Source organism: Strix aluco, chromosome 13, assembly GCF_031877795.1.
Source record: "Strix aluco isolate bStrAlu1 chromosome 13, bStrAlu1.hap1, whole genome shotgun sequence".
Lineage (NCBI taxonomy): Eukaryota > Metazoa > Chordata > Aves > Strigiformes > Strigidae > Strix > Strix aluco.
Window position 1 is genome coordinate 12,189,620 of NC_133943.1, and position 23,366 is coordinate 12,212,985.

The 23,366-nt window shown below is 52.0% G+C and overlaps 1 protein-coding gene across 6 annotated transcripts; it reads right to left on the minus strand.

Annotated features, from left to right (window-relative positions):
• Positions 1-338: 338 nt before the first annotated feature.
• On the minus strand, positions 339-22,999 carry SH3TC2 (SH3 domain and tetratricopeptide repeats 2). Of its 6 annotated transcripts, XM_074838718.1 has the most exons (19): positions 22,899-22,999; positions 22,543-22,722; positions 18,010-18,129; positions 16,730-16,834; positions 16,329-16,456; positions 15,268-15,373; positions 14,774-14,917; positions 14,445-14,646; positions 13,719-13,792; positions 12,717-12,912; positions 11,561-11,697; positions 10,562-10,603; positions 8,755-10,458; positions 8,460-8,640; positions 6,794-6,944; positions 5,142-5,264; positions 4,468-4,618; positions 3,626-3,822; positions 339-3,265 (listed from the first exon to the last, which is right to left on the minus strand). In XM_074838718.1, the coding sequence occupies exons 2-19, from the start codon at positions 22,574-22,576 to the stop codon at positions 3,074-3,076; spliced, it is 3,987 nt and encodes a 1,328-aa protein (XP_074694819.1). In that variant the 5' UTR covers positions 22,577-22,722; positions 22,899-22,999; the 3' UTR covers positions 339-3,073. The 6 variants fall into 6 exon arrangements, with proteins under 6 accessions (XP_074694819.1, XP_074694820.1, XP_074694818.1 ...); XM_074838719.1 differs by lacking the exon at positions 22,543-22,722 and having other exon boundaries at positions 22,899-22,922; XM_074838717.1 differs by lacking the exons at positions 22,543-22,722; positions 22,899-22,999 and adding an exon at positions 19,121-19,588.
• Positions 23,000-23,366: the final 367 nt, after the last annotated feature.

The window sequence follows — 23,366 nt, forward strand, 5'->3', positions numbered from 1 at the left end:
GCACTGCGCCCTGCAGCACCTTGGGTGTGTATCCCTTACGTGGTCCCTGAGATTCCTTCCTACATGCACACACGGGTGCTCCCTGCTGTGTCTAAAAGACAGACAACTCCTCGTTGCCATGCCCTGGGAATGATGGACAATATCCCCCCACCCAGGAATGGGTGGAAGATGATAACCCTCAACCTGGCTGCCCCAGGACCTGAGCCATCACCTGGTGATCTCTGGCACAAAATCCCCAAGGCATCTGTTTCTCTGCCCATGAAACCACGCTGGTGACTGGAGGGACACAGTATCCTCACCCCGCCTTGGGCACACGACCAGAAGCCGATACGCATGACTGACTGCTTTAAATTTCACTTTATTTCCAAGTATTATTGTGGAGCTTAATTAGCCTTGGCCACCCTGACCTCTCATCCCACTAGGAAAACATCCCAGCTTTGTCACAACATGTGGGAGTGGGCGGGCAAGCGGGTGGATGAGGGAGAGGGGAAATGATGTTTTATGGGATGTTCTCAAGGAGCAAGTCTCTTCTCCCCACCAAGCACCACAAATTTGTTTGTTGTGATTTAAGGAGGACACATTTGGTTAAAAACCATGGGCCAGATCCACAGTCCTTGAAAATCAGAACATCTCTGTTTGACTTCATGGAGCTTAGTTGATTTAGACCAGCTGAGACACTGACCCTCTATGTTTAAACAAAATCAATTTTTTCTCACTGGTGTTAGGCAGAAGAGCCTCGGGTTTGGCTCTAGAAAGGATATTTTAGCAGGGATGCTCTCTGCATGATTCATCCTCCACTGGGCATAACTTTGACAAGAACTGCAACTGCCACTGGCCACTGGTCTGGGTCTGGGGGCTCTAGCACAGAAAGAGGCCCAGCCACCCACATCCCCACCCCCAGGTGAAGAGCCTGGACAGCAGCACAGCACCAACCTTTACAACCACTGGTAACAAAAACCTGCGGGGATGCCTGGGCAGCAGCCTCGTGGTGGCCTTGGGCCTCATCTCAGGGGCCCAAAGGGCACCACGAGGACCAGACAGTCTGGGTGAAGCAGCTGCTTCAGGAAAGCTATCGTGGGGTTGGACAGCACCTCTAAGTGAGGTGCTGGGCATGGCAGGAGAGATGGGTGCAGATCTTGGTGCCAGGACAGGACACTTCTGCACCACGCAGACCCTCAGGTCTTCCAGAGCCATCAAAGTTTCCCTCTCTTCCCTCTCCTTGATAGCCTGATATCCAGTCATTGACCTGCCTTCTGGCACAAAGATGTGAGACTGTGCTTTTCCCCATGTATGAAAAGAAAAAGAGAAACTGACCTGAAATACTGCTGAAAAGATCCTGCCATAGCACGGTGAGCACCAGCCACCTGAACTGAGAACAGGCAGCCCCGTGGAATGAGGCAGGAAGGTTTTGGGGACAAGTTCTCCTCTGAGCTTGCTGTATTTCAAATGAGATTAAGATTTACCTCCTCTGAGCTCAGGGCTGAGGCTACCCTAATGGCATTGCAGGAATGTTCAGTAAACAAGCAGTAAAGTATTCATTGCCCCGATGATGGATGCCTTGCACGGATTAGAAGGGGAAAATGAACTCAGCGTTTGCAAAGAGCAGCGAGGAAATAAATGTTCTGCATTGAGCATTTCCAAGCAGTGAAGCATGTCAGGGAGGTGGAAGGACTTGGAACAGGGTCTCTCTGTGAAGCCCCAGCTGGGTGTCTGGCCACTGGTTGTCAGAGCAAAGAGATGAGCTGGAAAAACTTGTTCATTCTTCACTCTGCACCAGTCCAGACTGAAAACCGAGGTTGGTATTATTATCACTTGCCTGCGTGAGGCTGAAAATGTGGGCATTTATTGCTCTCTGGTGGTGAGATGGGCTGGGGAGGAGAGCTGCGTGCTGCTCCCGGTGCTGGGCGGCAGCTCTCAGGAGAAGCCTCCTCCATGCCTCCCACTCCCCCTGCTCGCTCCACAGAGTTTTTTGCTCCAGCTGTGTAGCTCAGGACACTTGAAGGCAGCTTGCTGTCTGCTGGGCAGCCGGCTTCTCCTTGGACTGCCAATGGTCCATGCAAAGTCACATGCCTCTCCCCACTGAAAGTCCCCCTGCTCCCCATCAGCACCCCTGTCCGGGGGGCTGGATGTGTGCCACTGAGCATCCTCACCATCCGCTCCCTGGCGCTCCTGCATCCCGCGGGGCTCTGCAGCCTGGAGAAGAGAGGCTGGGAAGGGTGCTGGGCTGCAAAGCCTGGGCCAGGTCAGGACTGACAGCTCTTTTCCCAGGCAAGACCCATAGTGTGCTCATGCTTTACATGCTGAAAGTGCACACGGGCTGTGGGGCAGCAGAGGCCACCCCGGCTGATCCAGTGCGAGAGCTGGGACTGGACGGCAGGGCTGGGTTGAGGGTGGGCTCTGCCTCCCCCCGAGCTGCTGCCCACCTGCATACAGGGCTCATCCCCAGGTGAGGCTTGACCAGCCCTTTTCATTTTCCTCCTTTCCCTAATTCTGCCTCTCACTGCCAAAAGCTTTGGTTGTGCCTTCTACTAAAGAGGCCCCAGGCTCTGCAGAGGTATGGGTCACAGACGTCCGCAGAGCAGACAGGACAAAAACCAGATAGAAATAAATAAAGGAGTTGCTATTCAAGTTAAAAGACATTTGGGTCAGGCTGAGCTGCCCCATGGGAACTGACATGTGTGGAGCAGCTGGGGGCACAGGCAGGCACAAGGCAGCCCTCCCCTGTCCCTGTTGCGGGCAGGGCAGCCACACTCCTGAAATGCCGTCTTTCTCAGCCCTGGTGCACCGTACACTCCAGCACCGCTGCTGGGGCCTCATCCTGGCCAGATACCCAGCCTTGATGTGCTGCCTGGACTGTGGTGCACAGCCCTTCTCCTGAAAAATGAGGGTACGGTCCCAAGTGCTTGGTCCCTTGCCTGTGGGGGACAAGAAGACCACACGCTGCCAGCTACTTAGGATGCGGCTCAGGACCTCTCCTGGGCTGGTTGTTCTGGGGAGCACATGGGCCCATGCCACTGGCACGGCACGACCCTGATTGATGGCTCATAGTGGAGTCCCCAGGGTGGTGGGTTGGTCAGACGACATGGCCACCTTCAGTCAGCCACCTGGACCGGTGTGTGGCAGAGCCCGGTGTGCCCTCGAGCACCCGTGAGGCACTGGGGATGTCATCCAACTTGGCGTGAATGAGATCTTGCAGCTTCTGGTCTCCCAGCTCCGTCGCTGCGGCGAGGGCCAAGAGGAAGTAGGCTGCTGCATCCTGTTCATCCTAACCATAAAGGACAGGGCAGGCATTAGGAAGTGGTTTAATTGAAGGTCACATGGTATAAGGGAGCTGGAGCAGAGACCAGTGGTTCCAGGCAGAACCCAGTGACACTTGACGTCATTGAAATGGGCTCTATATGGTCACAACTAAGTGCCAGCACTTCTTTCTAAATTGTCTTTCCCCTTTCAAAACCTGGTTGTGCCAGCATTGTGTGCATTTATTCTGAAGCCATTGATAGGATGGAGAGTCACAGAATGCAACAATCTACATGTGTGGCTGCTCTGCCAGTGGATGTGATACTCCACCTCCAGCTCTCTGTCAAGCCCAGAGTGTTCAACACAGCCTCAAGGAAAAGTTTCCTACCTTCAGTTTGTGCAGGGTCAGGTTGCCGAGGTGGCAATACACCTTGCAGTAGTACAGGGCCTCTCCAGAGCACTGCAACAAGGGGGGACGCAAGGCAAGCGTCTTCAGGTAGCAATCTTCTGCCATCTCATACATATGCAGAAAATAGTAGACTGTAGCCAGGCGGTGGAATGCAACCAGCTCTTGCAATTGATCTCCTGGAAAACAGTTGCCAATACAGTCAGCCTGCAGCACGCTCACAATACATCCCCAGCCCAGCATGCTGAGCTGCTTGGGGATGCATATGCTCAACAGCCTGGGGGCACAGATATCTTCATAAGGAGACACTGGGTTTGAAGATGGTTCAGGGAAAACAGAGCCATGGGCAGGGTTGCTGATGCCAAGGCTGGACAGATTGCCCAGGGAGTCTATCATTCAGCCAGGGGATTTCTGGGGCTCTGGAAAGGGCTATTACAAGACTGGTTCCATCTCCAACATTTATGCTGGCATTTTGCCCATTCAAACTATTTCTGTAATGGGAAGGGATGAATTTATCAGAAGAGCCAGGGCAGAGAGGAAACTGTTCAGTTCTGTGCCTTCATCAGACTTCCCGTGCTCCGGTGTAGCAACAACTCTCTGCTCAGCGGGTCACACCACTGCCACGGCAGAGCACTCCCATATGGCTGTCATGCAGCTTAAAAAGGGAAGTGGCCTTAAAAAGATGTTACCACTTAGGATAAGAATCAACAGTCTTATGAAAGCAGGAGATCCCCCTTTCATGTACACACTGTTCTCATGCAGAAAGGCAACCCGATCTGCAGAAGCCAGTAAGTCCCTGTGCCCTGTGGGTGTGCATCACTCACCGACCCTGATGCTCAGTCTGGCTGCCAGTGTGGCAAACTCCAGCGCCTTCTCGTAGCCCTGCAGCCTGATCTGAAGCTCTGCCAGCTTATTGAACAGCCGTAGCTCTGTCTTAGTGGCCTGTAGTTTCCTGGCCAAGGGCACAGCACCTCCCTGAGGAGAGAGAACAGTGAGTCCAGGCTGTTCCTGGAGGTATCAGTACAGCACTACCCACAGAGGGGTGATAGAGCAGCAGGAGATAGACCAAGCGCTTGCCATGGCAGACAGATGATGAGGTGGCTGAGTGCTGAAGGTTCAAGTTCTATGAAATGAGTTCCATGTCCCAGAGCATGGTTCTCAAAACCTGAACCTCCCCTTCTTAGGTGCCTGAAATTCTGACTGAGCATGTCCTCAGGAGTGACCAGCTCACACCTAACACTGCCAGGATTTGTAATGTAAGAACCCTATTCCCACCTCCCAAATGATCTCTGGGGTGAGCTGCAGCTACTGCAAAACATGTCTGTGCTCCCAGCTTCCCCCCTGCAGCACTCTGGCACACTCTGAACCACCCCATCCCTCTCCACTCTCCATCCCTCCAGCCTGGCCACTCAGACCTGCAGCCAGCCCTGGGGCAAAGCTCCTCACAGCCACCACCTTGCAGGGACACAAGGACAGAAATGCTTGGAGGGATCAGTACCCTATAGAACTCCACCGCTCGATCTCTGTTTCGGCTGCCATTAAAAAAGGTATCACCTGCTTTTTCATAAAGATCCATGGCCAAGGAGAAGTTCTCCCGTTTCAGAGCAGTCTGAACAGCTGCCTAGAAAGAAAAAGAACTGGAGTAAGACTTGGAAAGAGACATTTGCACATAGACATTGGTGTGATTAAATAAAATCAAGTCATCATAAATTTGAGCCCCAGTGCTCCAAACAGCATGGAGACGGGTTGGCCAGCAGGTGTATGGGTCTGTTGTGCTGCATTTGCAAGTGATGTGTGTAAGGATAGAGCCAGAAGCCAGATAACCCATCCCTGTGCAGGGTCAGTGCGACAAACTGATCAGCTGGGATAGCCAACGGCATCGGGATTTAGAGTCGGGACAGTGCAGCCAGCAGTTGCCTTGGCCCTGCTCTGTCATTGGTATGATGGAGCCAAGGGGAAGAGACAGCTTATACAGAGAAAGGGCAGAGCCAGCAGGAGGGAGGGTAGGTACACTAACTTCTGGGGAAGAACAGTTATTTGTGCCAATTATGCATTTGGCCCTGGTGCCACCTTCCAGCCAGAACATGTTGTTTCTTACACCACGACAATTTATTATTGCCAGTGACCTTGTCTGGGAAGGGGCTCTCAGGGACTCAGACGTGCCCTGCTGAGATCTGGTGTGACGTGCCCTGCTGAGATTTGGTGTCAACTGGTCCTTTGTAATGGGAAGTCACCCCTCCTTTAGCCCCTGCCTCCCTGCTGAAACCATAAGCCAGGGAGGCAATGATGGCTCTTTGTTATAGGCCTCAGATCTCCCTTGTGGGCACCACGAAACAGGCTGATGCCAAAGCCATCTATTCATTTCACCCACATCACTGAGCAGCCACCCCGTACCAGTAACTCACTGCCTCTACCACCCTGATTTAGGGGCAGGCTGGTGGGGCTGATGGGAAAGGCTCCTCTCCTTGTGCCCACCACCATGTACCTCAGTCACCCAGTCCCACCAGTTCAGAATTACTTCTGGGTAACAGAGCAATGACACAAAACATCCTCTACATGTGTCCAGGCTGGTGCTTTGCTGGATACCCCAGCTCAGTGCAACTCCAGCACACCCAGCCAGCCTTCTGCTCTGCTCACTCTGGGCATGTGAAAGGATTTCCCATCTTTTAATATAAGCCTCTCACTGAATGAGGGACCCCTAAGATTTTATGAACTGCTCTTCCACTTTGCAGCTCAGCTGATAAAATAATGCTAGAGATGGAAAGGAGCCAGTAGTCTTCTACTCCAAGAAGTCTCCCAGCACTTCCCTGGCACCTTACCCCTTATCTATTTGTATTTCAATGGGAGCCAGTCACCTGGCACCTCCAGCTTCCTTTGGCACTCCTACATCACTTTCTTACTCAATAAATTCAATTACTTTCACCTAAGAATCCTCTAAACCCAGTGTATGGAAGGAAAGATAGGAAATTTTGTGCCAGATAGTGCATGAGTGTAAGGCAACAGCTCCTCCTTCCAGCAACAGGTTTACACTGCTCATAAGAACTCTCCCTTCCAGGTCTTCCGTCCCCAAAAGGCTCCTACCAAGGAGCTGTAATGGGAATGCAGCTAGCCAGGATGGGGATGGAGCAGCTCCAGCCACCTCCTCCATACCTGAAAGTACATTTCCACCAGCTCATCTTCCTGCATAAGATAATAGAGCCTTCCTGCCTGCAGCCAGGCCTCTGCTGCTTTCACAGTCTCCTCAAGGTCGATGAAGATCCTTAGACTCTGTTTGGTGCAGTCCAGGGACTGTCTCAAAGCTCTGTGATGGCAACAGGCAAAAAGCCATTACAGAGAAATCACAGGACACCCCCAGCAATCAGCTGCAAAGCTACCACAACACCTCCCCATTGGCAATCCTGTCTTCTCCTCCAACAGCTGCCAAAGGTTAGAGACAAATAGACAGCCACAGCTCTGAGCAGTGCATCCTGGTAAAATCGTGGAAGTCACCATGCTTTAGTGCACATGTGTGTATCATCTGGCCACCTTAGGCCAGCTTGGGACCCCAGTGCTCAGCAGAGCCCCAAGGTAACCTGCTCCCAAATGGGCTGCTCCCCACCCCTGCTTGTTTCAGCTGATAAAGAGGGTTTTGTCAGGTCATCTGCAAAACCTATTTGTCCCCCTACACTAAGCCCCAAAGTCACTCCCAGCTACACATGGGAGCATAGGCAGGGAGTGCTTGCACCTTCATTTTCCAGACAGCATCTGGCACCCCAAACCACATCTCTGCTATTGCTTGTCCCTCAGTGCAGGCAAAGAGGCAGATCTACAGCTACATGTACAAGACCTTATAGCCCCTTTTCAAGCCCCTGGTCACTAGAGGACAAAGGCACAAGCAGCAGGACGAGCCAGCAGTTTGGACACACTGCCTCCAGTAGGCAACTGTGACGAAGAGAGCACCAGGCAGTGCTCAGGGCATGTTTGTTTGCTTGGTGTCTCGCCTGCTGGCAACTGGACTCCAGCTGTCCTTCGAGTCCAGGGAATAGGGTGCTTTGTGATTTTAAATAGCACCGTTCACATGACAGGCGTCTGCTTCCTAAATGCCTTCCCTCTGAACTCACTGTGACCTAGCATGGGAAGGTTAGAATCCAAGTTAATGACAGCCCCTGCCCATTTGTCCTTCTGGGACATGGGAGCTAGCTCTCCCCTATTTGACATGTTTGCCTTCAAAGACTGAAGAAAGTCTGTTGATCTGTTCAAGTCTCTCTCTCCCCTCCCACCCAATCTAATCAGTCACCTGCATGTGTCAAGCGGGAGATTGAAAGGTGAGCTGATATGGGGTTTTAAGTACCTCCCTGGGGAAAATATTCCAGCAGAGATAGGAAGGGCAGACTCAGCAGCTGGAGGCTGAAGCCAGACTTATTCAAATAAGAGATAAGGAACCTATTTTTACTGATGAATGGTGATTAATCACTGGAATAAGCCTCTAAATGAAGTGATGAATTCCCTGTCACTGGGTCCCCTCTGATCAAGGCTGGATGTCTCTCTGGAAAGCTGTGTTTGGCCAGACCCCAGTTCTGTCCCAGCTAACAGCCTGGTGTTTGCCCGGCTGTCACGGTGCTCTGGTTGACATTGAACTGTTCCCCTCTTCACCGCACAGTGACAGCTCGCAAATCCCAGCAGCGCATTAGCCGGCAGCCTGCCTGTGGGGCAGCTAGAGCTACCACACACCTTCCCCACCTCTCTCTCTCGACACCCCATGAAAGCCACTGCTTTTGCTTTGGGTGAGCAGGGACCCCACTCTTAACAGCATCTAACAGCCACAGACAAGACTTACCCAGATGTGCCCAAAGCCTGGTAGAGCTGGCTGAGGGTCTGCCGGACATTGCCTTCCAGCTCTCTGTCCTGCAGCTGTTGTGCCAGAGATACCCAGTGCTCATGGTAGGTGATGCAGGCCTGGAGACTGGGGGACACTTTGCTGTAGAAATGGCAGAGAGACTCAATGATGTGAAGCTGACCTGCATGGTACAGGGAAGGGAAAAGGACAGGTCAGGGGACTGCATTAGGGACCTGACAGGGTGCTGCACAGAGATGAACGCTGCCCTGGTTCCCGCCAGCAAAGCTGTACTCACTCCTCATGTTATGCCACTTCAGGGCAAAAACCAACGCCAATTCATAACAGAGTTTGGCATCTTCCATCCTCTCCCTGTTCACCATGGCCTGCGCTAGCCACAGCAGCACTCGCACCAACTCCATCTCCAGGTCTTCACTGCCCTGGAGCTCAGCATAGAGCTGAGCTGACTGGAGCAGGTAGAGCTCAGAGAGCTGACTTGCCCCGTGCGAGAGGCTCAGCTGCCCCAAGTTAGCCAGGGCGATAGCCTGGTTCCTCTTGTTCCCAGTCTCCTTGGCTTTGTGCAGGGCCCGGAGGTAGTTCTCTGCAGCCTTTTGCACCTGCCCTTCTCCTTTGAGGGCAATGGCCAGGAGATTGTGCACAGCTCCACCCTGAGTCATACTGTCTGTCCCATGCAGAGAGCGCAAGAGCTGCCCCATGATGTCTGCAGCTGGGCCTGGCTGGCTGTGCAGGAGATACATCCACCCCAAAGAGAGAGAAGACTCAAAAGCTTCCTCCTCGCCGATCAGTCTGCTGAGGGTTACGGCCATGGCTGCATAACGAACTGCCCCATGCAACACACCATGCTGGAGGTACATCCTGGACAAGATGGCACACAGCATCCTCTGGATGGGCACAGCTCTGGTCTCACAGGAGAAATGCAGTGCTTGCTTGAGATAGAAACAAGCCAGTGCTGGGATGCTGCTCCTCTCCAGCTGGCTTCCCAGGAGTTTGGAAGTATTTTGGAGGATGAAGCCAGCTCTCCAAATGGGTGTCAGTGTCCCCTTGACGCCACTGGGAACAAACAACCTGGCAGAGGCGAGAGCAATATTTGGCAAGTACTTCTTGTCATACAGGTAGCTCAAGATGGGGGTGGCATCCAGTGGCATGGAACTAGTGTCTGGGCTGAGTAAAGTGGTGGTGAGACATTGAAGATGCTCGGTAAAGGGCAGCACTTCATCGTTTTTGCCAAGTTGTAGGAAGAGCTTGACAATAAGGAAGCAGACCCGTGCCTCCAAGGGAGCATTACCCACAGCAATGGCTTCCCTCAGGACATACATCATGACTTCCAGTTCGTTCTCAGAGCTGAAAGAGCGGCCAGGCAAGCAGACAAGCAAGGCCACTGTTTTTCCCAGCAGGGAGGAGAACTTGTGCTTCATGTTCTGTTTCAAGTAGATGGAGGCAAGGTTCACATGCAATGCAGTCAACAGGGGCAGGTCCCCAAAACCCCTGTCCAGGATGCTCATGGCTTCCTCAAAGTAGACTCGAGCCTGGGAGAACTTGACCTTTTTAATGCAGAGCTTACCCAAGAGGAAACAGAGCCTCACATGAGCCCAAACTGAATGAGTCCTCTTGGCCCAGTTCCTGGACATCTCAAGGTACAAGACCAGTTCATCCTCATCAGAGAAACCATAAAAAGTGGAGTTGAGAAAGGAAAAACTGAGATCATAGAGGCTTTGAAAACGGGGCACATAACTGTCTTGATTAAGGAAGGTTAATATAGGGTCAAAGACATCAGCATCTTCCATGTGTCCAGCATTCAGGTCAATAAAGAACTTGGGATCATCAAAATCATCCAACTTCTCCAGGAGGACATCTTCCAACATAGCAGGGGCTGATTCACTCCCTGGGCTAGACAGCTCAGAGGTGCTAGTTGTAGCCAAGTCATTTATTTCCTCCCAAGAGTGGGACAGCTGGATATCTTTACAGCCACGGAGAACAGCCTCTGGAAGGGACAGGCAAACCACAGTGGGATGTTTCCCCATGCCAAAATTCACCCTCAGAAGTCATCATAAAAGTATCCCATTCTGTCCCCTCCACATACTCACCTGATGGCACTTTTGGGAACATGGCTGTAGGTTCAAAACCATCTACACAAAGAGACAAACAGAGAACAAAAAGCCTGAAGCCTTGGTCAGTGTTAATGTGCAGACACAGTGCTCAAACCTCATAGAGGTCTCCCGCTGCTCTGCTAAATGCCAGACCTTTATGTGGGAGAGCAGGCTTACTTCTGGTCACAGGCACCACATGCAGATGCAGTTTCAACCCTCCTGTCTGCTGGGGCTTGTCTCCAGGTAAGAACATGGAGAACAGCCTTTAGCTGGTGGTGAAGTAACATTATAGTTATGTGGGAACAAGCAGGTCTTATTTCTCACAGGTAGGGTTTTATCAGCTCTCTTTCTCCTAAGAGCCTTGTTGTGTCCATTCAGAGGTTTCAGATATGTGTGTATCTCTAAGGGTCTATCCTGGGCTCATTTCACCTGACTGGCTGGTCTGGGAGGTCCCCTGAGCCTCAGGGATCCCAAGCTCAGCCCTGCATGGCCACACTGTGCTTCTAGGTAGTGAGAAGGCAAGAAATAGAGACTGTGGTCCAAAAGCCACACAACAAGCATAGAGAACCTGAGAAGAGTACCCAGAAACCCTGACCTCCTGGCTCCTGCTATGGGCATGGAGATGATGTCACCTGCCCCTTTAGCTGTGCATCCCCCTCAGTATAAACCCAAACGTCAGACAGCAGCAGAGGATCTGCTATAGGCAGGGACCTACAGTCAGGATCAGTCGAGAGCAGCATCTGCCAGGGTGAACCACAGCTGAGGAGCTGCCCTGGAAGCAGAGAAGACTCCAGCATAGTGCAGTGTGTCAGGACCCAGCTCTTGAGGATATCTACAACCTCCAGGACCAGGCTGAGCAGAGGGCTTGAAGGCTGTGTCAACCACAGCCACTGTCTCCCCTGCAAAGCCCCATGCAAGGAGCTCTCTAGACACTGCTCAGCACTGCTGTCCATGGGGAGCCATGGGGCTGGGCACGTAAGGATAGGGGAAACTCACCCAGCCGGTACACAGAGGTGATGTCAGTACGTGCCAGGTCACTGAGGAGAGTGGTGAAGTGCTGCTCGCCACCATTGCAGGGGATATGTAGGAAAGGGGATTTTTCTTCTTCACTCAGAAACACCAGGCCTTTTCCCCTAGGTTGAGGCAGACATTGAGGAAAACAGTCAGCATGTCCCCATCCCCTGACACTACATCTGAAGCTTTCCCATTCCTCCTCTTCCTCCCACCAGAAATCTCTGCTGCAGATGAATAGAGGAGTCTGGACACCTTCCCTATCAGCACTCTCAGATCCAGGTTCTCCATGGAGGAACTGATGGGTAACAGAGGGAAGGACCTATTGGTCTTTTTTGTCTCCAGAAGCCCTTTCTGAGGCCAGGGCAACATCTGATCTCCTCTCTGTTCTCCGTAGTGTCAGAGAAAAGTGCCTAAAACATACCTTGAGTAATCATGATCCAGGAAAGCCCAACAGACCTAGCAACAGTTTAAGACTTCAACCTCCCACACACACTCTTGGAGGAGAAGCCTTTTTGGATGGGTATTGAACTGGAGCTGTGTCTTTAAGCCACCTACTGTCCAGGTAATCAGAGTGGGGTTGTGTCACCGTTCCTCCCCAGACAACTCTTGTCTGTGTACTTGGGAGGGTGTTTAATTCTGCTCAGTGAGGAATTGTGCCTGTGGTTGTTCTGCCTCAACATCCCACAGAAAGCAAAGGGGCAGAAGGAAGCAAAGCAGGACTTGGTTTCCTCAGCAGTGATCACTCTCCCCACCTTGCCAGACTCACAGCCCCTCAGACAAATCTACAAAGTCAAGAACATTTCTAGGTGGAACTGTGAAGCCAGCTTCTCTGGTACGCAGATGTCCTGGGCTGCCTTAGCATAAAGCCAGGTTTAGCTCAGGGCCAGATCTGTTCCTCTCCAAGAATCGCCTGAGGCAAGTGAACTACGATTGCTTTGTCTGAGCAAAGACTCCTGCAGCCTGTTGGCAGCAGAGCCTGGCCAAGGCTTCTGGACAAACCTCAGACAGATCCTCTATGAAGGCCTTGCAATGCAAATTACCTGCCCTGAACTCTCATATAACCGTGAGTTGGGACTTGGAATCCTCCCTTCATATTCTCCTGAGTTTAATTTAATCTAGACAGTAGCAGTAAACTTACAGAGGTTCACAAGCCTCCGGACTTATGTACTGGGTTGGGACAAAGCCGATGCTCCCACTGCTGATGGATTTGCCCACAAACCATGGGAGTCCTGGAATGAAGAAGCCGATGACTTCTATGCTATCTCCTTTGGAGAAACTCAGTTCATCCCATGCTGCTCCTCTGTGGTCTTCTGTGGCTGTGCACCTGCCTTTGACTGGGAAAGCAAGGCAAACAAGGGCATTTCAGTGTGAGGCCACTGTTAAAACTTCCGCGCTGGAAAAGACTTGGGCAAGGAGAGACCATGATTTCAGCTTGAGAAGGCTTGAGAGGGCTCTGTCCCCTAAGATTTATTGTACTCTCAGACTCAGATCTCTGCAGTTTCTTCTTGAGAAGATGTTTACAATAAAATATACAAGAGGAATGGATAAACGCCACACAGCCAAAGACTGAAACCTCTGAGAGCTGCAGTATAAGAAGGTGGCTGAAAACATGGAGCGTCACAGAAGCTGCACTGTCTCAACTCTGTCAGGAGTGAAATCTTTAACAGTGCAAATGTCCATCACACTACATGCCAAATTCACACCTGCAGTGACCTCCCATGTCCAGCATGTTCTGAACAGTGCCCATGTCTGGGCAGGAATGGCCTGGGGCTAATGGGTCAATGGCGGGCACAGGTTTCATGTGCACACTGGTGGGAGCCTAATTATTTAAAACTTCAGTCCTGAAAGAATTGACGGAGAGATAAAATTGCAATAGAATAGAAAAACCCAATGACAGGATGCCACCAGCAACTTTCTGTACTCTGTGTTCCTCAGATCACCCTTCTAAGTACATGCAATTTGCAAGGTCTGTTCTCCATTTAAGAGAGTCCAAAGATGCAGTATTCCCTTAGAGCACCTTGCAATGGAGTGTCATTGTCAGAACAAGAGATGGGCCCTTTGCATTTGTGGCCAAACCCAGGTTTACAAGAGCCATGCCTTTCCCTGGGGAGGGCAGCTGCATTACACAGGTATCACTCACCAATTGGCTGAGAGGTTGTCCCACTGATCTCCTGGGAGATGCCAAAATTCACAGCATAGTTCTTCAGGAACCACCTGCAAGGCAAAGGGGAACCACTGGTCCTCTCTGAGAAGTCCTGTCCTCAGGTCAGCACCAGGGATAGTCTCACACAAGCAGGACAGATGTTCTGTCCCCTGGGAGTTCCAAGAGCTGCTATGGAACACGGCCAGCACGGCCAGTTCAGTAATTCCTTGTAATGGCGTTACTGGACACAGAGGGCAGTTTGCACTTCACGACTGCAGCCTCACACCACATGATAAGAGCAGGATAAATTTGCCAGGCTGTAGGGAGGATTTCACTGTGTGAGTACAAGGGGAGCTGCGGGTGTCTTTGAGGCTTAGGCAGGTGTCCAACATGAGGCCCCACTTTGATTGTCATTACTTAAGTCTTCAGATATGCTTTTTCTCCCAGGTATTCACCTGTAAATCAAACAATCTCATGTATAACCTAAATCAATATCATACAAGAATGGTATCTGAAGTATGTCCTTGCTCTGTCCCATTAACAGGACCTGAACTGGTTCCAGTGGTTGCCTTCATGCATAATGTATATCCTCACAAAATTGTGTAGCTCTTGCTCATTGCCAGAGTCAAGAGCAGCTTCTCACCCCAGGCTTGGTGCCAGCTCGTGCATCAGCATCAGGAAAGAATCTTGGTTTGAGCCCTATTAATTGGCCAGTCTACTTACTGGTAAAATGGGTGAGGTATTGGCTCTAGAGCTGTCACAGGCACCAGGCCTCGTTGACCTGTCAGTAAAGACATCCCTTCCCACTTGGACTCCTCTCCAACATTCTTCACATGGATCAGCTCATTCTTGCAGAGCTGCAGGCCTTCCTCTCCCTCCCGTTCCAGCTGCCAGACACCAGGCACCGCCCTGGAAAAAAAGTTACCTGCAGATAGAAAGAGTCATGCCCAGGTCAATGGCATCAGTGCAAGACATAGCCCAGCACAGGGCTACGACACAGCCCTGCTTGAGATGTTTTTGAGGAAGTCCCTACACATGCAGTCCCTTCTCACCTTCCTGGAGTAGCAGACCCATATATATGGTGGCCAAGCGATCTTCATCCACAGTGACTCTGATCTCTGTGTCCTCCATCAGAGCACAGTTCAGCCAGCACTCCTGGTCAAAGAGAAGCTGCTCCAGGCAGCTGCCCACGTACCCTTAGAAACCAAGAGGGAAAGCAGTGTTAGCACCCTCCTTCACTGGGCAGGATGAAGTGCTCTTTGGATGTTTCCCAGTGTGCCATCTGCAGCTATGCTGTGAGGCAACAGCCTCTGTCTCCATCCCCAAAATGCAATAGGGGATTACCCAAAAGGCATCCTCCTGGGTCTCTTTGACTGATCCAGACAGTGGTTTCATAAATCTGTAGGTGGACACCAAGGCCTTTCTAATTCATATTCTTCATCAGTCCATCCTGTTACATTACTCTTTTCTTGGTATCGAAGAATACCTTCTTCAACAATGCTTCTCACACTCTCTGTTTAGATCTCCCACACCTTGAAAACATTACCTAAAGTCAGATACGTGGAAAACTTCCAGACTTCTTCTAGGGTTTTGAAGGTGAGGATGAACCGATCCTCCTGTGCTTGCATACAGACTAGCCTGGCTGACAGCTCCTACACACGGAAGACAAAGCAAGATTAAGGGATGGTTCTGGGACTCTGACAGGAGGGTCTCCTTTGTCAGCTTGGGAATAATATTAGACCCCAGAATGAGACTAGGCACTCATTTATTAGCATAGTTGAGACCAAAGCTATGTGAGTTGGTTGCCTAGGGCTAAGAGGAGGGTGCTCCAGCCAGCTGAGTCCTTCAGCCAGGAGGGATGACAACTCCCCATGGTGCAGCAGTGGGAGGGCAGAGAATGTCCATCTTCTCCTCCAAATCTTTTCCCCTGTGGCGCACACCAGAACCACTGTGCTTTTGAAACCCAGATGCCTGAACCATACCACACGTGGGTTAGTGTTCAGTCAGGACAGGCACAGCTTCCAAACTGTAGTTGAGGCTGAAAGCAGTAACTGTGCCTCAAGGAAGAAGCTCTCCTTTCCCTCTTGCTGGCACTAGTATGTCTGCATTGTTCCAGGTCTTCTGGGAAGCTCTGCAGGGAGCTCTGAGGGGCCAGGGTCTTAAAAACCAGCTGGGAAGGAGAGTTCAGTCCAGGAAACATCTCTATGCCTCTTGTGATTTTTCTACATGAATCCCAATACTCTGAGAACCCCTGATCATGTCCAGAGATGTCACCTCCACCTGGGATCTGAGTCTGGCACACAGCTTTGGTGATCCTACCCCTGTGAAAAGACTCACCCCAGGGCTATCTGCATGATCCCTCAGGCAGCTCAGAGCCTCCAATATGAAGCTCCTGACATGAGGCTCAGCTTTGCATTTTCCTCTCACCTGTTACCAGTTCATTTCCCCCATCATTCCAGTCCCCTACAGAGTCCCTGGGTGCAGGAACACACCCTTCAGCAGCCTTGGAGGAACTCTTTCTCGGCTGGGTTTGGTATCCCATCACACATCCCACCACTCCAGGAGCCTCTCAGTACATGCTCTGCTCTGCTGGGCTGGGGCTCCTACCTTGAACAGGGCACAGACATCTCTGTTGTCACTCTCCAGGGCCCACATCTTCTTTCTGGCTGCTTCCTGGAGCTGGGAATTGAGGCACCGGGAGGAGCGGCTCTCAACGGAGAAGAAGAGCGAAATCTCTTGAAAAGGAAATGTGCAGGGTTAAGGGGAAGAAAGAGCTCCGTGCCACATAGAGCTGCCTCTGCCACCCTTCCTCCCTGCAGCCAGCCCCACCAGTGCCTCCAGCCCTTGCCTGGTTGCGATGCTCAAACAACATAAACCCCACGCGTCTTTTACCTTCAGCAGCAAAGATGAGAAGCTCAAGGGATAACAGGGGGCCGGTTAGCTGCGGTGCCAGGCCTTGCTACATTCAACCACTAGAAATCTGGGTGATGCCAAAGGCAGCATCTTACCTGGTGGAAAGCCCTCCCCGACAGTCAGCAGCACCAAGGAGGTGTCTGGCGAGCCTTCTGCTGCCTTCACAGTGGGGTTGTTTGGCTCCGATGCCCCAGCCCTACCTAGCAAGGAGGGGGGACACAGAAGACCTGCTGTCAAATTTTGTGGCAGAGGTCTAGGATATTCTGACTAAGCATGCCACCTGAAAGCAAAGCCCATGGGTTGCACTGCAGATCTGGCTGGGGTCTGTGGGAATCTGGTATCACCCTAAAATCATCCTCAAGGCTGGAGGCAAGATCAGGGACTGATGTGTCCTAACTACATGATACCCTTGATGGCTTCTTTCCAGTGGAGGAGTGGCTTTGAAGTGAGGTGACTTTCCCTCCTTGCTCTTGGAACAGACCCTCACTGAGCAGATTTGGTAGAAGGATGACACCAAGACACAGAGAGTTTTTTGGAGGAGATTTCAGAGCGAGAGCACTTCCCCAGCACAGGAGAGCCAAGGGATTGCAAAACTCTTTGCTCATCAATTTGACAGTCAAAATAAGATTTTCTCCCCTGCCTGCTCTGGTCAGTATCTGAAATCCAAGCTGCATTCTCTCTGCTTCACACATTGTCAACTATTGCCATAAAGGATTTGGGAACTGAAACTTTAGCTCGTAATTATGTTAATAAAGGCTGAGGCACATAAAAATCCATCTTGCTCTTCTGCAGCTATATTGGCTGTGGAGGGATAACAAGATTAAAAAGCAATTTTTGTCAGTAATCAGATTGGACTTGTAAGACAAACACGTACCCAGAGATCTGGAGCTGGAACGTGCAGCGGCTTTTCTAAGTCACTTCTCTGACCATAACCATACTCTACAGTTCTTTTTATTGAGCCAGCTTTGCTAGTCAGTCAAATAAAGTGTTATTTGCATGCAGAATTATAATCCTTATTTATGGTTAGAAGTAGAAAAGAACGGCCCAAGGCTGGACATGTAATGAATGAGCTTTTCTTTGAAAGAAAAGGCTCTACATTTTTCAACAGCTAATTTGAACACACTTAACAAAGGACTTCATCCAGAAGCTCCGTCCCCTTCCACACATGGGGGAAACGGAGATGCGGAAGTGAAACGAGCCAGAGGCAGAGCTAAACTCGAGCTGGGTCCTGCCTGGGCTGGGCTTGACTGCTGGTTGCTTCACTCTTCCCTCCCTTCCTCTCCTCCCTGCATCCCGGCAGACCCCGGCGGGCTCCGCTGGGTTCGGCAGGGCCCGGTGGTCAGGGGCTGGGTCCCCCTTCCCTGGGGACAGGTACCTGAGGCCATGGTCTTTTCTCGCCACCATTTTCCCCGGCGCTCAGCTGCGGTGCGCTGCAGGTGGTCCCAGCGGGGCAGGAGCACGGGCGAACGGGGACAGCAGGAGTCACACTCTTGACCTGGGGAAGATGGGTGGTGCGGAGAGGCGTTCAGATCCCCAGCAGAATGCTCCCTGCCCGAGGGGTCTCCATATGGTGTGCTGAAGGAAGTGGCAGGTCGGACACCACTCATGCCACCTCTGCCAGCAGCATGACAAAGCATGCTGGTGGGTCTCCACAGAGCCAGGCAGGGGCTAGGGCTCGCTCAGGCAAGAGGAGAAATGGGTTTGCTCCCTGCAGCACTCACCGAGTCAGTGTTTATTTTTGTTTGGACCAGGCTCAGAAAGGGAACTGGGAGCTTTTTCAAGAGACCAATTGAAACTGCTGGTGGGGAGTCATTACCAGTCGTGCAGTGACTCATTTTACCTCCCTGGTGCTGAAATATTTTGTAACAGTGGGCAGGAAACAGCCCCAGCCTGGAGCCAAGCACAGGTCCGGGTGCTTGGGGCTGCAGCTGGGGCTGAGGCACTTGTGGCACCCGCTGGCACTGGCTCTCCCAGAGGACACATGGCCACAGCTGCTGGCCCTGGGCCACCTCCCTCCTCCAGCCCATTAGCACAGCCCCATTAGCTCATCCAGGCATGCCCGTATGGGAATTGCACCTCAGGGGCTGGCAGCACCCCATGGGCTCTGCAAGCCTTGCGATGTTTGAGGTGCTCCTGGGCAGCAGTGGCAGCAGGACAGGGGTGGCAAGAGGGGTCCTGAAAAGCCAACAGCATGGGAATAAACCAACCTCCTGAGTCATCCTCTCCCCTCCCTGGCCAAAATGCCCTGCCTCCTTCCCCACACACCCAAATCCAGTGACCACAGCAAGTGCCCAGCAAGAGGAGGGGACACCAGTGGCCATCTTGGGAAAGGCAGGCGAGCAGCCAAAGAAAGCCAGTGTCCAGCGCTGGAGTCTCCCCACCAGCCCCGTCATCTCTGCAGTCACAGGTCTGTGAGCTCTGCAGCCACATGTCTCACAGCCCTGCTCAGACAGAGCAGAGCCGTGCCATCCCCATGGACAGCTTACCTGTGCACCCCAGGGACAGGTCCTGGTGCCAGGGGGTCCCCAAGCAGCAGCCCATGTGTCCAGCAACACCGCCAGCCCCGAGCCGGAGGGCTGCTGCTGCGCTGGCAGGGATGAGCGCGCTGCTCCCTGCCCGGCTACCACCGCGGCTCAGCCCCAGCCCCAGCCACAATGCACAATGCGCCTTTTGACCGGGCACCGTCTGCCGGCGAGGCGGGGGCGGTGGGCACAGAGTCAGAGAATGGTTTGGGTTAGAATCATAGAATCATAACATAATTTAGGTTAGAAAATGTCTTTAAGATCATCTAGTCCAAACATTAACCTAACACTGCCAAGTTCACCACTAAACCATGTCCCTAAGTGCCACATCTACACCTCTTTTAAATACCTCCCGGGATGGTGACTCAACCACTTCCCTGGGCAGCCTGTTCCAGTGCTTGACAACCCTTCTGGTGAAGAATTTTTTCTTAATATCCAATCTAAACCTTCCCTGGTGCAACTTGAGTCCATTTCCTCTTGCCCTATCACTTTTTACTTGGGAAAAGAGACCGACATCCACCTTGCTACAGCCTCCTTTCAGGTAGTTGTAGAGAGCAATAAGGTCTCCCCTGAGCCTCCTCTTCTCCAGACTAAACACCCCCAGTTCCCTCAGTCACTCCTCATAAGACTTGTGCTCTAGACCCTTCACCAGCTTCATTGCCCTTCTCTGGGCACACTCCAGCACCTCAATGTCTCTCTTGTCGGGGGGGCCCAAAACTGAAAACTGTATAAGGTGCAGCCTCACCAGTGCCGAGGACAGGGGGACAATCACTTCCCTGGCCCTGTTGGCCACACTATTTCTGACACAAGCCAGGATGCTATCAGCCTTCTTGGCCACCTGGGCACACTGCTCACTCATATTCAGCCAGTTGTCAAGAACACCCCCAGGTCCCTTTCAGCTGGGCAGCTTTTCAGCCATTCTTCCCCAAGCCTGTAGTGTTGCGTGGGGTTGTTGTGACCCAAGTGCAGGACCCGGCACTGAGCCTTGTTGAACCTCATACAATTGGCCTCAGCCCACCGATCCAGCCTGTCCAGATCCCTCTATAGAGCCTTCCTACCCTCAAGCAGATCAACACTCCTGCACAGCTGGGTGTTGTCTGCAAACTTGCTGAGGGCGCACTTGATCCCCTCATCCAGATTGTTGATAAGATATTAAACAGAACTGGACCCAGCGCTGAGCCCTGGGGAACACCAGTTGTGGCCAGCCACCAACTGGATTTAACTTTATTCACCACAACTCTTTGGGCCCAGCCATCCAGCCAGTTTTTTACGCAGCAAAGCGTGTGATCATCCAAGCCTCAGGCAGCCAGTTTTGCCAGGAGAATGCTGTGGGTAACAGTGTCAAAGGCTTTACTAAAGTCTAGGTAGACAACATCCACAGCCTTTTCCTTGTCCAGTAAGTGGGTCACTTTGTCATTGAAGGAGAACAGGTTAGTCAAGCAGGACCTGCCTTTCATCAAGCCATGCTGACTGGGCCAGGTCACCTCGTTGTCTTGTACATGCCACGTGATGGCACTCAAGATGATCTGCTCCACAACCTTCCCCAGCATCGAGGTCAGGCTGACAGGCCTGTGGTTCCCTGGATCCTCCTTCCGGCCCTTCTTGTAGATGAACATCTCATTTGCTAACCTCCAGTCAACTGGGACCTCCCCGGTTAGCCAGGACTGCTGACAAATGATGGAGAGTGGCTTGGTGAGCGGTCCTGCCATCTCCTTCAGTAGCCTTGGGTGGATCCCATCTGGCCCCAGAGACTTGTGTGCGTCTTAAGTGGTTTAGCAGGTCGTTAACCATTTCCCCTTGGATTATGGGGGTTTCATTCTGCTCCCCATTCCTGTCTTCCAGCTCAGGGGGCTGGCTACCCAAAGAACAACTGGTCTTACTATTAAAGACTGAGGCAAAGAAGGCATTAAGTACCTCAGCCTCTTCCTCGTCCTTTGTCACTATGTTTCCCCTGGCATCCAATAAAGGATGGAGATTCTCCTTTGCCCTCCTTTTGTTTCTAATGTATTTATAGAAACATTTTTAATTGTATTTTATGCCAGTAGCCAGATTAAGTTCTATTTGGGCTCTGGCCCCTCTAATTTTGTCCCTGCATAACCTCATGACATCCTTGTAGTCCTCCTGAGTTGCCTGCCCCTTCTTCCAAAGGTCATAAACTCTCCTTTTTTTCCTGAGTTCCATCAAAAGCTCTCTGTTCAGCCAGGCTGGTCTTCTTCCCTGCTAGCTTGTCTTTTGGCACGTGGTGACAGCCTTCTCCTGCACCTTAAGATTTCCTTCTTGAAGAATGTCCGGCCTTCCTGGACTCCTTTGCGCTCAGGACAGCCTCCCAAGGGACTCTGTCAAGCAGGACAAACTCTGCCCTCCAGTACTGTCCAAGGTGGCAGTTCTGCTGACTCCCCTCCTTACTTCCCTGAGAATTGAAAGCTCTATCATTTCATGATCATTATGCTCGAGACAGCCCCCAACCATAATAACATCACCCACAAGTCCTTCTCTGTTCACAAACAACAGGTCCAAGTGGGGCACCTTCCCTAGTTGGCTCCCTCACCCACTGTGTCAGGAAGTTCTCTTCCACGCACTCCATGAACCTCCAAGACTGTTTCTTCTCTGCTGTATTGCATTTCCAGCAGACATCTGGTATGTTGAAGTCTCCCAAGGGACCTTTAAAGACCTTGTTCCAACCCCCCTGCCATGGGCAGGGACACCTTCCACTAGACCAGGTTGCTCACAGCCCCGTCCAACCTGGCCTTGACACTACCAGGGAGGGGGCAGCCACAGCTTCTCTGGGCAACCTGTGCCAGTGTCTCACCACCCTCACAGCAAATAATTTCTTCCTTATATCTAATCTAAATCTATGCTCTTACAGTTTAAAAACATTGCCCCTTGTCCTGTGACTATAGGCCCCAGTAAAAAGCCTCTCTCCATCATTTTTTAAGCCCCCTTTTGGTATTGAAAGCCTGCAATAAGGTGTCCCCGGAGCCTTCTCTTCTCAGCCTTTCTTCCTAGGAGAGGAGTTCCAGCCCTCCAATCATTTTCATGGCCCTCCTATGAATCCTCTCTAACAGATCCATATCTTTCTTGTGCAGGGGGCCACAGAGCTGGATGCAGCACTCTGGAGTCTCTCATCCTGCCAGCTGGCGTTGCTGCCTTGTGCTGGCCCCGCCGCTGCCCTGGGCTCCCGTCTTGCCCTTGCCTTTGGGAATGCGTCGCCTGGCCCACGTGGCACATTCCTCTCATTCCTCTCACTGGCCATGGCATGGGGAGCCCCACCATCTGCCACGCCTGCCCAAGCCTCCAGCTGACCCCTCCAGACAGCTTCAGCACGGATCTCTACCCACCTCCAAAGGCATCCCTGTTCCTGACACTGCTGCAAGCACCTGTCTTACCTGCGGAGACGCCCCGCTGGGGCTTCTCCAGCATCCTCCACCCGGTGCTGGCTGTGCAGCCACTCCTGGACCACTGTTCTGCCCTCCTGAGCTGGCACTCTCCCTGGTTCACAGCACTGCCCGCTCCACGCTAACCTCAGCAGAGCAGAGCTACGTCCAGGCAAGACACAGATGAATTCTCTGCAAACAGAGAGACTGTGAGCTCCTGCGGGGCTATCAGGCTCATCTCATCTCTGGGATCAGAACTGTCTGAATCCCAGATCCAAACACCAGGAGGAAGGGATTTGGCTGCTGTGTGGGATCCCTTGGGCTGCCCAGGATGGAGTCTTATTCCCTCTTTGTTCACATGCTCTGACCTTCCCCAGTTTCCAGGATCAGGACTCAGGACCAGCTGTGTGGTCTTACTGCGCTATGGGTGTCAGATGTCTGCAGAGCATCTCTGGGGAAAAGCAACACAGCCCCTGCAAAATAAAAACCAAAAGGTCTAGGGAGACAAGTCACAGATAGGGAGGTCTTTTAGGGATGGACCTTTACTTCAGCAACCAGCCAATGCCAGTGCTACCACTGCAGTGACTTGTTTGCTGTGGTGTGCTCCAGGAGCATTGCTGGCTCTCCCAGACAGCCAGGCTGCATCCCAATGCATGACAAGGCCTTGAGCTTCCCTGGAGTAGTGAGTAATTACACCAGTGAGTAATTTCTCACCAGATTCCTGTGCCGTGATGGGGGCTGCCTGGCACTACTGCAATACCCCTAAAGCAAAGCATGAGGAGTATCTAGCTGAGGGACAGGCTGTGGCAGGATAGAGTCCATGTTCATGGAGCTGG

Excerpts from the sequence above, each read along its gene's own strand:
- SH3TC2 (XM_074838716.1), bottom strand. The coding sequence starts at position 18,271 with ATGCTTTGTCATGCTGCTGGCAGAGGTGGCATGAGTGGTGTCCGACCT. Across the intron at positions 16,457-16,729 it reads CGGGGAGGGCTTTCCACCAG|AGATTTCGCTCTTCTTCTCC; the intron begins GTAAGATGCTGC and ends TTCCTTTTCAAG. Across the intron at positions 13,793-14,444 it reads ATACCTCACCCATTTTACCA|GTGGTTCCTGAAGAACTATG; the intron begins GTAAGTAGACTG and ends TTTGCCTTGCAG.